General features: G+C 38.8%; 1 protein-coding gene across 6 annotated transcripts in view; it reads left to right on the top strand.

The window, feature by feature from the left end:
* Positions 1 to 2,836, top strand: part of ARHGAP12 (Rho GTPase activating protein 12) — a 110,680-nt gene extending 107,844 nt beyond the window's left edge. For all 6 annotated transcript variants that reach the window (XM_061178049.1, XM_061178041.1, XM_061178032.1 and 3 more), the window contains 2 exons: positions 81 to 183; positions 1,013 to 2,836. In XM_061178049.1, coding sequence (XP_061034032.1) covers positions 81 to 183; positions 1,013 to 1,187 — 278 coding nt within the window. In that variant the 3' untranslated portion in view covers positions 1,188 to 2,836. The remainder of the gene's footprint in view (positions 1 to 80; positions 184 to 1,012) is intronic.
* Positions 2,837 to 13,119: the final 10,283 nt, after the last annotated feature.

Genomic DNA, 13,119 nt, shown 5'->3' with positions numbered 1-13,119 from the left:
GCATTACCAAATACCAGGTTCCAAAATAATGTCACTGCTTTCAGTTTCATGCAAAATCTCCAGTCATTGTCTTTTTTCAGAACAAGAACCAAGACAGCGTGTCTCTGCTGTGAAGGATCTAATCAAACAGTTGCCAAAGCCAAATCAGGACACAATGCAGACTCTGTTTAGACATCTCAAAAGGTAGGAGTCTCACCACAAAAGAGAAGGAGTAATTAGGGGGAAAAAGAAGGTCGGAGAAGTGCACAGGTATGAGATGTGGTGCAGGCCCCCCGGGGCCGGGGCCACGCAGACCTCGGTTCAGAGCCCAGCTGTGCTGTCCGCTGTCTTTGTAACATGAGAAAGGTGACTTCTCTGAGCCCCAGTTCCTCGTAGGTAAAATGGTTTGGTATAAAGAATACATTGAAGTAGATTTCATATGTGAAGCATTTATATAATGCCTAGCACGTAGTAAGTGTTCAGAAATTGTTGCTAAAAGTTAATTATGAAGATGAGATTGGTTAAGTGAGGAATATTCAGTTACCTTGAAGTCAAGGTAATTAGGTCTAAGTTACTACATAGTCACTCTGAAACTTCTGATAGAAAGAACACGAGATTACTAAAAGAAGTGATCACAGTATGAGAGATTTTTTAAAAAAATAGCATAAAATGAGTAAAATTCAAAGTTTAATCTCTGTGCCCTAATGATATTTTCCCCCTGTCACCCTAGCGGAGGAATCATTGTTCCCTGAATTGTAATAGGTATTCAAGTCTATGTCTTATTTTTAAAACTAAGCTGAAATATCACACATTTAAAGTTTGTGAGAATATGTATACCTTTCAGCTGTGTTTATGCAAAAGAAAGCTTTACATGCTATTCAGACTGAATTCTGTTTGGTTAAATAGTTTATACATACCTTAGGAAAATGAGCATTATTTCTCTTTTCTAAATGCAAGCTGTTTATAATACTCTTTGAAGAATTTCCCCTATTTTAAAATTTTCTCTTTTAACAATTTTTTTTTTTCCTCTTAGAGTTATAGAAAACGGAGAAAAAAACAGAATGACGTATCAGAGTATAGCAATTGTGTTTGGTCCTACTCTGTTAAAGCCAGAGAAGGAGACTGGCAACATAGCAGTTCATACCGTCTACCAGAATCAAATTGTAGAGTTAATTCTTCTCGAGATAAATTCCATCTTCGGACGTTGACTCTTACTGAAGACAACCTGTGGAATAGAAGCCGGATTTCATCAGATTCCAAGTCCTTATACCTGATGTATTTTATGTTTGGACCAAGCAGTGACTCTTTGATTTTGCACTTTTCTGAGGGATCAGAAGGGAATGGGAGAGTCCAGATGTGTGATAGGCCCTCATATTTGCTGCTTTGTTGCAAGTTGATAGAACTGTGTGTACGTTTGAATTAATTTTATCCTGAATGTTTGCATTTCATACTCTGAATTTCAGTAAAAAGCAAAACTTGCGATTCTAACCAGTCATATACACTGGATAATTTGGTAAGAATACTACATTTTTTCTCCTCAAACTGGATAACGTAGAATTTCTTCTCATGATTCAATAGGTTCATCACTCGATAGAACAATACTTAACTATCAGCTATTTTGAAAACGCTCCTGGGCATTTTAAACAAAATGAAGTATATCTGTTTTGAAACCTGTGTATTGGGTTTCTGCATGCAGTGGCAGTCTGATTGCTAGGACCCATTATAACCCAGATGCGATCCCTTGATGAAGGCTTGCTGTCTTTACGGAGTAGCACAGCAGCATACTAATAGTACTTAAAACACTGTGATATACTGGAGTTTGATTTAGCATAAGCCAGTTCAGGGTATTTTGGGGCTGTCTGTGCTACACTGACTTGTAGCTAACAATCCTAATCTACCTGGTGCCATACTGAGTTCTTGGTATGACCCTGTGGAAACCAACGTTATTTGATGTAAATACAGGCTAAAGACTCACTGTCCTTTAGCTTATGTATATAATTGTGTTATATAGTCTCAGAGTACATTCTAACCTCTCATTTCTAATCACGATATTGGTAATTCTCCGTGAATATTAGGTTTCCTCCAGAAATAGGCCGTTATTTGAGAAAGTTAACTGTGTGCACTTTTAAATTTTAATTACATTTACAGGCAAATCACTGTAATGCAAATGGTACTGGAACAGTGCTGAATAGACTTGCTAAATGGTAAATGCACTACAAGAGGAACCCTTTAGATTATTTAATATGTACAGAATACATTAGAAAAAATTTATTACAGAATTCTAACTCTGCAGTACGAATAGTGGAAACCCATATGTAAATTAGAGGGATGTCAGATTGAAAATGACATTGCTAAATTTGAGAATTTCTTTTTACATTACTATTGTAGATTGGTTTGTATAATAAAACAGGGTTTGGAAGGTTTTGTTACAGAGAGCATGGTCTGCTGAAGATTTTTTAAAATGTATTTTTCTAGATTAACTGCTGTATATGAAATGTCTAATCTGAATAAAGAAAACTATAAGAGGTTTAGAGATTTTTCCATTGGAAATGTGCATTTTGGTTTTTAATTTTGTTTCGTTTTTGCATTTACTGGCACACTCTTATAATACCTCATTTAAAAAAAAAATCAACTGAATCCAGTACTTCCTGTGGCAAATGTTTTCCTCGTTTCACACCTTTTGTGCTCCCTGCCATGCCTCTGCTACCCACCCCTCCCCTCCCCTCCCCTCCCACCCCTCCCCTCCCCTCCCTCCCCACTTCTCCCCTCCCCTCCCACCCCACTTCTCCCCTCCCCTCCCACCCCACTTCTCCCCTCCCCTCCCCTCCCCTTGCCTCCCCTCCCCTCCCCTCCCCTTGCCTCCCCTCCCCTCCCCTCCCCTTGCCTCCCCTCCCCTCCCCTCCCCTCCCACCCCTCCCACCCCTCCCACCCCTCCCCTCCCCTCCCACCCCTCCCACCCCTCGCCTCCCCTCCCATCCCCTCGCCTCCCCTCCCATCCCCTCACCTCCCATCCCCTGCCCTCCCACCCCTCCCCTGCCCTCCCACCCCTCCCACCCCCTCCCTCCCCTCCCACCCCCTCCCTCCCCTCCCACCCCCTCCCTCCCCTCCTACCCCTCCCATCCTTTCCTCTCCCCTCCCATCCCTTCCCCTCCCCTCCCCTCCCATCCCCTCCCACCCCTCGCATCCCCTCCCATCCCCTCCCATCGCCTCCCACCCCTCCCACCCCCTCCACTCTTTATTTCTTCATCAGTATTTGAAAGTGAATGATTTGTAGCCAAGACACTTTTTCTTAGGGTTGCATCTGTAATTTACAGATTTCTTGGGGACAAATATTTTTTGTATGACCTGCGTGAAAACCTCTCAGCTGAGTTTTGTGGTGAAAATGTTGTTTGTTGTTGTGATCTTGTTAAATTGATAACAAACCAAGCTACTTGACAGCAATGGGAAAGCATTGTTTTGGGTAGGGAGAAAAAGCTCCCAAATGAGAATGTTTATGTTTGCCTAAAGATGTCCTTAACAATATACAGTATGCTTTAGGCCTGGCCTATATAGTGATTGTATGCCAGGAAAACAATTAGACTCAAATCAGTGATGTTCTTTCTCTTGGTAGTTATGACATATCAAAGATTAAAATTGTCCTGTGTTTCTTGTTTCAAAGTACACCTGTGTGTATGTGAAGTCTTAAATGTTTTAATAGTCCACAGCTAATCAGCTTATTGTAATATTGTATGTATAATGAGATCAATGTCTTGTGTTTTCATCCTTTGTGAATTAAAAATTCTCACTTGTTTTCTTGTCATAACAAAACCAGTAATATTTTTCTGTCTTGACAGCTTGATTTTTAGTAGAAAATATATTAAAGGCTGAAATAAATTGTCAGTGGAATTTCATTTACTAATGGGCTTTCCTTCAGAATGTCATTAAAAAAAGTAGTTGGAAATTGAAAGGAAAAAGTATATTCAATATGTTATTATAATCCAATAGAAGGAAAATACTTATTATTTAAATGTTACAGCAGTAAGAAATTTTACCTTTTACTCTAGAAAAATTATGAAATATTTCTGGGAAAAAGATGTTACCTTTTAGATAGAGGCAAATCTATAGATTTTTTTTTTCTTATGTGAAAAGTACAGATGGAATAATTCAGCCAAACTTTGGGCCTAGGCAGTTGTGTTATATACACGTATGCACATATATGTGTATGTAAATGTGTGTGTGTATGTGTCATTGCTTACATACAAATGAAAACTCATCAATAATAATCATGGCAGATACCTGGAGACCTTTGTACTATTTTAGTTTTATCCTATGATTCTTTGTAAGCCTGTAATAATAGATATTAAGATAGCAGTGAGAGGAAATTTTTCCTAGTTCGTGGAGGAGGCTTCTAATTAAATGTTTAAAGTAAACATGCAGTTTCCCATGACACTGATTGCTCCAACATCTTTAAGCATTTAAAAAATATATATATACAGAGGAAACTACAACATGTCATTTTAGTAAAAAATAAGAATAGTCAAATGGGTGTCATCCTCTCACTGACCTTAAAAAGTCAATTGCTCAAATACTGCATCTATATAGAGTTGAAAATGGTAGAAAATAAGATTTTATTGAGTTTACGGGTCTCTGAACTCCAGCCGTCAGCTCTGACGATTCTTTTTTATAGAAAGCACGCCTCTAGTTTGAGACAGAGGTGTCTTAATTAGCGAGTTCAGCCTGTACGTTACAGTCCTGGAGGTGGGGCGTCATTTCTGTTTTTGTTTTTTTTTTAAACAGTATTCCTATATAACTAATACAGTCGTGTTAAATGCAACTTTAATTTGAAACCAAAAGAAAAAAAAAGGCAAAGGGGCTGCAAAACCACATCAGCAGCCTTACAATGATAGTGATTAGACTCTGTTGGAAATTCACAAGCCGTGAACCCAGGCCAGGCAGAGTTGGACTTAGCCTTCTAGAGAAGGGGGAGGCTCAGAATGCTAATGAGATGTTCTGTAACTACTGAAGGCCGGGAGTTCTCCCGAAGAATCTCAATTAGCCTTCTCAAGTGAAGTTTTGTGGACCAGTGCTGGCTGTAAATGTATTCAGCTGCTTTGAGCTTTTACAAATTAGCCTTATGTGAGTATGGCACTTAAATGAACTCTTTCATTTCCCTCATTGCTTCCCTTCTCCCACAGGAAAAAAAAAGAAAAAAGCACTTCCATAGCCCTCATAAACAGAGCACTTCCAGGACAAGGTAACTGTTTAACAAATCACTACAATACGAATTTAAAGAAGTTTGGTTTCTTACTTTCTCTCATCCCCCTGCCCCTCCCTCTGTTTTACTTGCTCTCTCCACGTTTTCAGAAGAGCAGTCTTTGGTAAAGATTTTAACCAACAGCCAGATCTTCTAGGTAGTTCTAAGCCTTGTGGCTTGCACTGCCGATAGCACTGAAACTTGTAAATTGTCGTGAACCTTGTAATGTTCATGGAACCTACTGACACCAGAGTGACGGTGCCGTGGAAGCTCTTATCAACAGAGCCCTTGCGGAGGTAGAAGTCAAAACAGCTGTCTGGTCAGGGTCATGACTAGTGCGGGTTCCGCATGGCCTTCAGGGCCTCCTTCTCCTGGGCATTTTGAGAGATTGTTTATATATGTAGTCAAGAGAAATGGGTATCTTGACAGTCAAGTAAAACTGAGTCTCACTGATTGATAAAGCAGGCCAGAACCATAGGGACTCTCACACTCACAGTCTTATGGAGGCCCAGAGTGCATGTGAGTGCCTACAGCCTGATGGCTGGTTAGCGGCTCAGAAGCCTGAGGGATCTTGATTAGTTACGTTATTTCTACTTAAAGTTTGTGACAGGGACTTCCCTGGCGGTCCAGTGGTTAAGACTCTACGCTTCTACTACAGGGGGCTCGGGTTCAATCCCTGATCCCTGGTTGGGGAACTAAGATCCCACATGCTACACAGCGTGGCCAAAAAAATAAAAGTTTGTGATGAATTTAAGTAAAGCATATTGTGGCATGTTCACATAATATCATTTGAGGAGGAAACGTAGCTTGTCTACCTATTGTGGACATCTGTTTTCAAGCTAAATTTTTATTTATGGGGCATGTTGAAACTACTATTTTCTTTCTTTTATATGTTGTGTACATCTCTTATGAATCTGGAGGTGGCCTGTCTCAGCAGTTGCTGTTTGCCTTGGACAGTCAGATGTGTGCCTACTCAGACAGGCCGTATTGGGCTTGCTGAGGCCCTTGTGTCCACAGTGTCCAGGTTTCCTGGAGAGGGTGGACTTAAAGAGGAATCAAAGGCCTCTACAGAAGCCAGCACAGCTGCGTTATAAAGGGGGACAATAGCTAAAGATACCAAAAGCTTTAGTTCTGACTATGAGGTTCCCTGAATTCAACGCCTTACGTTGGGAACCAGATCAGATGTGGTGTTTCTGACACCTGGCTGCATCTTATGACGGCCCTGTCTCCTGGCCTGTTACATTAGCCAGATTGATTGCCTGAGCACTGCCAGTACCAGCAGCTCAGGCTTCTTACCATCTTACCACACTCGGAAGCGGCTAGAGCATATTCAGTTGGCATCAGTGGTTCCACAAAGCCAGCATCATACAATATGAAACTGCTGTTTTAAATAACAGGTAGTACTGCAACATCCCCCACTGAAGAGAGTTTAATATAAACAACCTGCTAAGATCCCATTTATTCATTCAACAAATTCAGTGACGTATTAGGTGTTTACGCATAGTGTTAACCTCTGGGGATGTAATGGTAAGCAAAACAGAAGCACAGAGTCTTAACCACTGGACCACCAGGAAAGTCCCATGTTTCTAGTTTTGAGATTGGTATTATGACAACTGGCATATATTTAGTTCTGACATAAACCCTTATGGAGTGGGTGAATTGAAATGGTCAGTCTCAGTAGTTTTATTATAAATGTGCCTTCCCAGTCAGCTACTAGTGGCCAGGCCAGGTTGCTGAGATTGAACTAAGATTTATTGCTACGTGATTGGGTATGAGTTGAGAATGACATAATTCTTGAGTACTTGTGGAGTTGAAGTTAGGCACGTTTGTCAAATAAATACAGGAGATGTCAAAGGCTTTGATGAAGCATCGTTTCAATGGATGAGGCCTGGTTTTAAACAGCAGATGGATCATCGTGGCATGAAGCAATAAAATGTGAAGTGGGACATTCTCAACTAAAATGTAAGGAAAAGCATGGATTTAACAACATTGTTAGTGGTCACACAAGTAATCCACATCATACCTCCTGTACGAAAATTAATATATGGAAAGGATTCCGGGGAGGTAGTGGTGATGGCATAGTTTTTCAATTCCCATGTTAAAACAACAGCAAGATGACATTGACAACAAAGCTAGGTAACAAGATATCTTCACAACCCCCAAAATACGAGCAGCTGGGGATAAAGCACCACCAGCTGCAAGATCTGGAAGGGTACAGTATTTGAAAGAGGCAGTAGGGTAGCATCTGATAAACCCGAGGGCAGGAGAACCACAGTATAACCACGAGGACTGAAGGGGCTGAGTCACTGTCACCCCCGGAATTCTCAAAACTAACTTGCCAGAGATCCCTTCCAGGACAAGGCCTCACACTGAAGAAAAGTTGCTGGGAGTAGAATCAAAATTGGGTGGGTTAGGGACAGTAGATAAAGGAGGTTGTCTAGTTCAAGGTGGGAAGGGGAAGTAGAGCCAGGAAGTCCCAGGAATCAAGCTGCCATACTTTTTAACACAATGCAGAAACAACACAAGAATGAATCTGTGAAGTTAACAAAGCTTTCCTGACTCCTTAGTCCATAAGTTCAGGAAAATTAATTTTACATGAAAATGAGCAAAATAATAACATCAAGGCCAAATCCCATATGAAATTATAAGGAAAAAGAATAAGCAGAATAACACCCCTGTGGAAAATGGGAGCATTCCAGAAACAAGTGCCCATAAAAGAAAACTGTAATTTTTTATTGCAAAATGAGCTTTTTAAGAAATAGTATAAGACATGAAAGAACAACATCAAATCAGAATTATAAGATGACAACTCAGGAAAGAATTAGAAATAAAATATTTTAGGATCATAAGTAGAAACATAAGGCCGGATAAATAAAACAGATAATGCCTTAAAAGAAATAGAAGGTGTAAAAGTTTTTTAAATAAAAAATGAAAGACTTAAAGATTTTTAAAAGATTAAAAAGTGACATTGAAGATAGGTAAAGAAGGTCAAACATAGTACCAGTAGGAGTTCATAAGAAAACCAAGGCAAGAAAAAGACATTAAAAATATTTTAGAAGTACTTCCCTGAAATAAGAAATTATGTATTGAAAGAGCACATCAGATAACTAATATTGACTGAAAATAACCATCAACAAGATGTACTCTAGTGAAATTACTGGACTGTAAGGAGGAAATTACTAGATTATTAGAATTTTCAACCATACTATTTTATACCAGATGCAGGTGGAGCAATGTGTTTAAGATTCTCAAGAAAAGAAAGTCAAGGATTTCCTATCTAACAAAACGGACTTTGAAATATAAAAGGCACAAATTGTTATCAGCATTTAAGAATTCAAGAAAGGCTCTTCTCATGATCCCATCTTTAAGAATCGATTACAGAAGTTTACAGACTACAGATTACAGAGTTTCCGGCTACCAAAATGTCTTGGAGACATCAGCATAAGGACTGGTGGTTGAGTATTAAATATTTAGTTACTTATAATAGAAATAAGACTAAATGAGGGCCAACAGGGAAGATAGATAGTCCTTAATGACTACATACACCCTTCCAAATGAAGATTTAGTACCATTGTTACGATGAATGGGGAGGACATATGCAAAAATTCAAAAATATTTTTAGTAATTGTATTGGTGGTATTATTCTGGTTGGTGTATGTGTAACAGGAGACTAAACAAATGAACACTTCTGGAATATCCTAATTCTGTCATCCCCTGGGTCCCTGAGAATCAAGATTCTCCAGCTGAGAACAACCGGAAAACCTGGTAACATTTTAAAATCAACGTTATTGAGGTACAATTTACATACAATAAAATATGCCCATTTAAGTGTATAGTTTGATTAGTGACAAACGTACTCACCTGTGTAAACCACTGACACAAACAAGACAAAGACCATTTCCATCACCCCCAGAAGTTCCAAGGGCCCATTTTGGCCAATATCTATTCTCCAGACCTGGTCCCAAGCAAATACTGATGGGCTTTTCTATAACTATAGATTAGATTTGACTCTGCTAGAGGTTCATATAAATATAACCATTATGCAGATACTCTTTTCTGTCCAACTTCTTTGATTCACTGTAACGTTTTGTGATTCACCCAAGTGTTTGTGTGTCTTTTTATTGCTGTGTGGTATTCCATTGTGTCTCTATTGCATTTGTTTATACATTCACCTCAATATTTATTTTGTGGGGAGAGGGAATTTATTGGGAAAGAGACCCAAGGAGTGATAAAATGTGCCATATTTTGATGTGGGTTGTATATTTGTCAGAGTTCATCAAACTATTCACTTAAGATCTTCACATTTCCCTGCATGTAAATTATGCCACAATAAAAAAAGGGGGGAAATGTGTTTAAAACTTTCAAAAGAAGCTTAGCTTCACTGTGGGACCAGAACATCCAGAACATCTAAGTCACAATTTTTCATACACAGTGTTGGGCATTCAATTAAAAAAACAAGACAAAACAGAACAAAAACAGAGAATAAAAGCAATAATTGACCAAAATCAATAGAAAAAACAGACAATAGAAATAGTTACACGTGAGTTCCAAATATTGGAATTGTCCTATTTTACAAAAGCTGTGATTAGTATGTTTAAGACATTGAATGAAAAGATCGAGAATTTCAGCAAAGAACTAGAAATTATAAGACTCAAATGGAAATTCTGGGACTGAAAAATACAGTAGCTGAATTTAAGAACTCTATAGATGAGCTTACAGATTAGACACAGCTAAAGAGAGAATTGTACCAGAAGATATCTCAACAGATAATATCCAGACTGAAACCTGGAGAGACAAAAGGATAGAAAATAAAGAATTGAACATAAGGGTTATATGGGAAATGGTGAAAAAAATTTAACATCCATGTAGCAGGGGTTCCAGGAAAGGTAAGAGAGGATATGGTAGAAGCACTATTTGAAGAGAGAATGGCTGGGGATTTTCCAAAGTAGATTGAAAATCGACAAACCATAGTTGGATGGAGCTCGCTAAACACACAGGATAAATACAAAAAAAACCCCACATCATTGTAGGGATATCATAGGGAAAGTGCCAAACAGTAGAGACAAAAGAAAAACGACATGTTACCTTCAAATAAGCAATAATAAAATTGGCTACTGACTTCTCAACAAAAATAGTAAAATACTGAAAGTAAACTGCCAACCTAGAATTCTCTACTTGCGTTATTGTGATTTGTAAGAAATATGTATTTGGTCATTCAGATATATTTTGGTCATATATATTCAAATATATATAAAATTTTTTTTTCTGTATGTATTTAGTATTTGTCCGCAATTCCTGGCTCACAGCTCCCCAAACACTTGGAATTTCCTGAGAGCCTGAGAGGTAAGAGCAGTGGGGGCATCTTTTGTTATAATATTTGGTCTCTTGTCCAAGGTTCCTGGAAATATCAAAGCCATAAAAGTGAAATGTCTCCCCCTCCTTTTCTGGTCTTCTTTTGATTCTAGTAGTTTTCAATATTTCACTTCTCTTACTGTAACTATTAGCTATATGTTCTTTTACTATCTTTTTATGATTAACAAAATAGACAAAGAAATCTGTCATAGGCGAAGAAATAATCTCCCTAATATTTAAAGAGCTCTTAGAAATTAAGAAGTAAAAGACCAATAATCCAGGAGAAAAATGAACAAAAGAAGAAAGAGAAGAGCAACCATGAAAGTATTAAGCGATTCAGGCAAGAATCGTCAGTGGATGCTGAACTAGCGAGTGGAGGGTGAATGAGATATGAGGTGTATTCCTCCCTCTTCTTTCAATCATACCCCACACTGCAAGTGCTGTGTGATCTGTGGACTCTAGCCCTCACTACAGCTTTATTATTATCATTACTACTATTACTCCTCCTCCCCCTCCTCTTCCTTCCCTTCTTTTTTTAAATTTTTTAAATTATTTTTTTATAAATTTATTTAGTTAGTTTTGGCTGCGTTGGGTCTTTGTTGCTGCGCGTGGGCTTTCTCTAGTTGTGGCGAGCGGGGGCTACTCTTTGTTGTGGTGCGCGGGCTTCTCATTGCAGTGGCTTCTCTTGTTGTGGAGCACAGGCTCCAGGCGTGTAGGCTTCAGTAGTTGTGGCACTGCAGGCTCAGTAGTTGCAGTGTGCAGGCTCAGTAGTTGTGGCTTGCGGGCTCTAGAGCGCAGTCTCAGTAGTTGTGGCGCATGGGCTTAGTTGCTCCGCGGCATTTGGGATCTTCCCGGACCAGAGCTCGAACCCGTGTCCCCTTCCTTGGCAGGCGGATTCTTAACCACTGGGCCATCAGGGAAGTCCTCCTTCCCTTCTTATATCAACCCTCAGTGTCTCTGTGGTAGAAGGAGCTAGGATTGACCTTATTAAGCCTTGGAAACTGCCTTTTACCCTCTTTTGGCATTGACGTTCTTGAAATTACTATCTTTCCGCTTCTAAGAAGACACTATCTTGAAACTGAAGGTTTTCTCGGATTCTCAGCTGCTTTGTTTGGCAACTGGTTATAAGGGATACAATGGTAAAATTAGGAACATTGAAATTACATTTGAAGTGTAAGGAATCTACATTTTTTCAAAGTTGTATTCCACTATTTTTTTTTCAAAAGAGAGCATTGGGAAGAAAAATTTCCCCATATGACAGGAATATTTGTGTGTGAGGCTAATCTCAAACAATTTACCTGTTTTTGAAAACTCAATTTCTGAAAAGTCTGATAGGCAGGGGTAGCTGTTAAGACTCTTTTCATCATTTTTGGATGAATTTATACCTGGGCTTAGGGCACCAGAGCATGTGTGACATTTATTAATATATCTCATATTGATGTAAGATTTTCAGTAACTTTGTCATATGTTGCTTTGGGTTGGGGTAACCAACACAGAATTGTCAACTCACTTAAAAAATGACTACATTTTGCGTGACATTCGAAAGGGAAGGAGAAAAACATTTTTCATTTAGTGGCTGTGGAAGTTATTTGTGTGGAGAATGCCCTGTTTCCCTGCATTTCACCTAAACGGAGTGATAAATCTGCATGGTTTTCCAGCTGTCACAGTGATCATCAACAAAAGGCACATGGTCCCTTTGTCCAAGTAGCTGAGTCTGCTTGAAACTTTAATAGTACTATTTTATTAGCCACACTGCTTCAAGTTTTTCTAGAGAACAGTTATATTTTATTGAGAATAATTGTGCTGCCAGGTAATGGAAAGTAAACACTAAACACTGATACTATCATGCTCTTGACTTGTCTAATTTCCCTGGTTCATAATGCATTGTGGTAGACTGATGAAATCAAACCGTTAATGGTAAATTACCTGTCAGACTGATTTGTCTACTCTGTTCATTATCTTTGGTGAAAATACGGCTGAGGGTGTGTGTGTGTGTGTGTGTGTGTGTGGTGTTTTAATTTCCTTGAGCTTGAGGTAGGAGTTGGAAATGTCTCTTTGCAGAAAGTAAACTTAGTATGTGTATATTTAAAATAAAGTATCTACCCACTCATAACCTACATAGATGTCCAAAATATAATCATCAAGCACTTACTGTTTGGACTTGTTCTTGTTTATAGTAATTAATCTTAGGGTCCTAGAAAACAATAGTGGAAACTCTTCTGGTTGTCACTCTTTAAAAAAAAAATTAAAAAAATTTTTTTTCTGGTTGTCACTTGTTACCCCCGAGACGCACTGACTTCTGCTCCTTGGGTGATGGACATTGAAAAAAACTTTGCCATAAACACAGGAAGGCCTTCCAAAGAACAAAATGGAAACTGTAAACTGATTCCAAAGTGGATGAAGTACGGTTCTATTCAAAAACTTAGGAAACAGGACTTTTGGATCTGGAGACAATGGCAAAAATTTAAAGCTGGTTTTTGTCTTAGGTTGAAAAATCACTTTTAAAAAACCTTTTGTGAATTGAAAAAGAACTTCCTTTGGTGTCACCGTCTCCT

This window comes from Eubalaena glacialis, chromosome 2, assembly GCF_028564815.1.
Source record: "Eubalaena glacialis isolate mEubGla1 chromosome 2, mEubGla1.1.hap2.+ XY, whole genome shotgun sequence".
Lineage (NCBI taxonomy): Eukaryota > Metazoa > Chordata > Mammalia > Artiodactyla > Balaenidae > Eubalaena > Eubalaena glacialis.
This window is presented reverse-complemented; position numbering and strand designations above follow the sequence as displayed.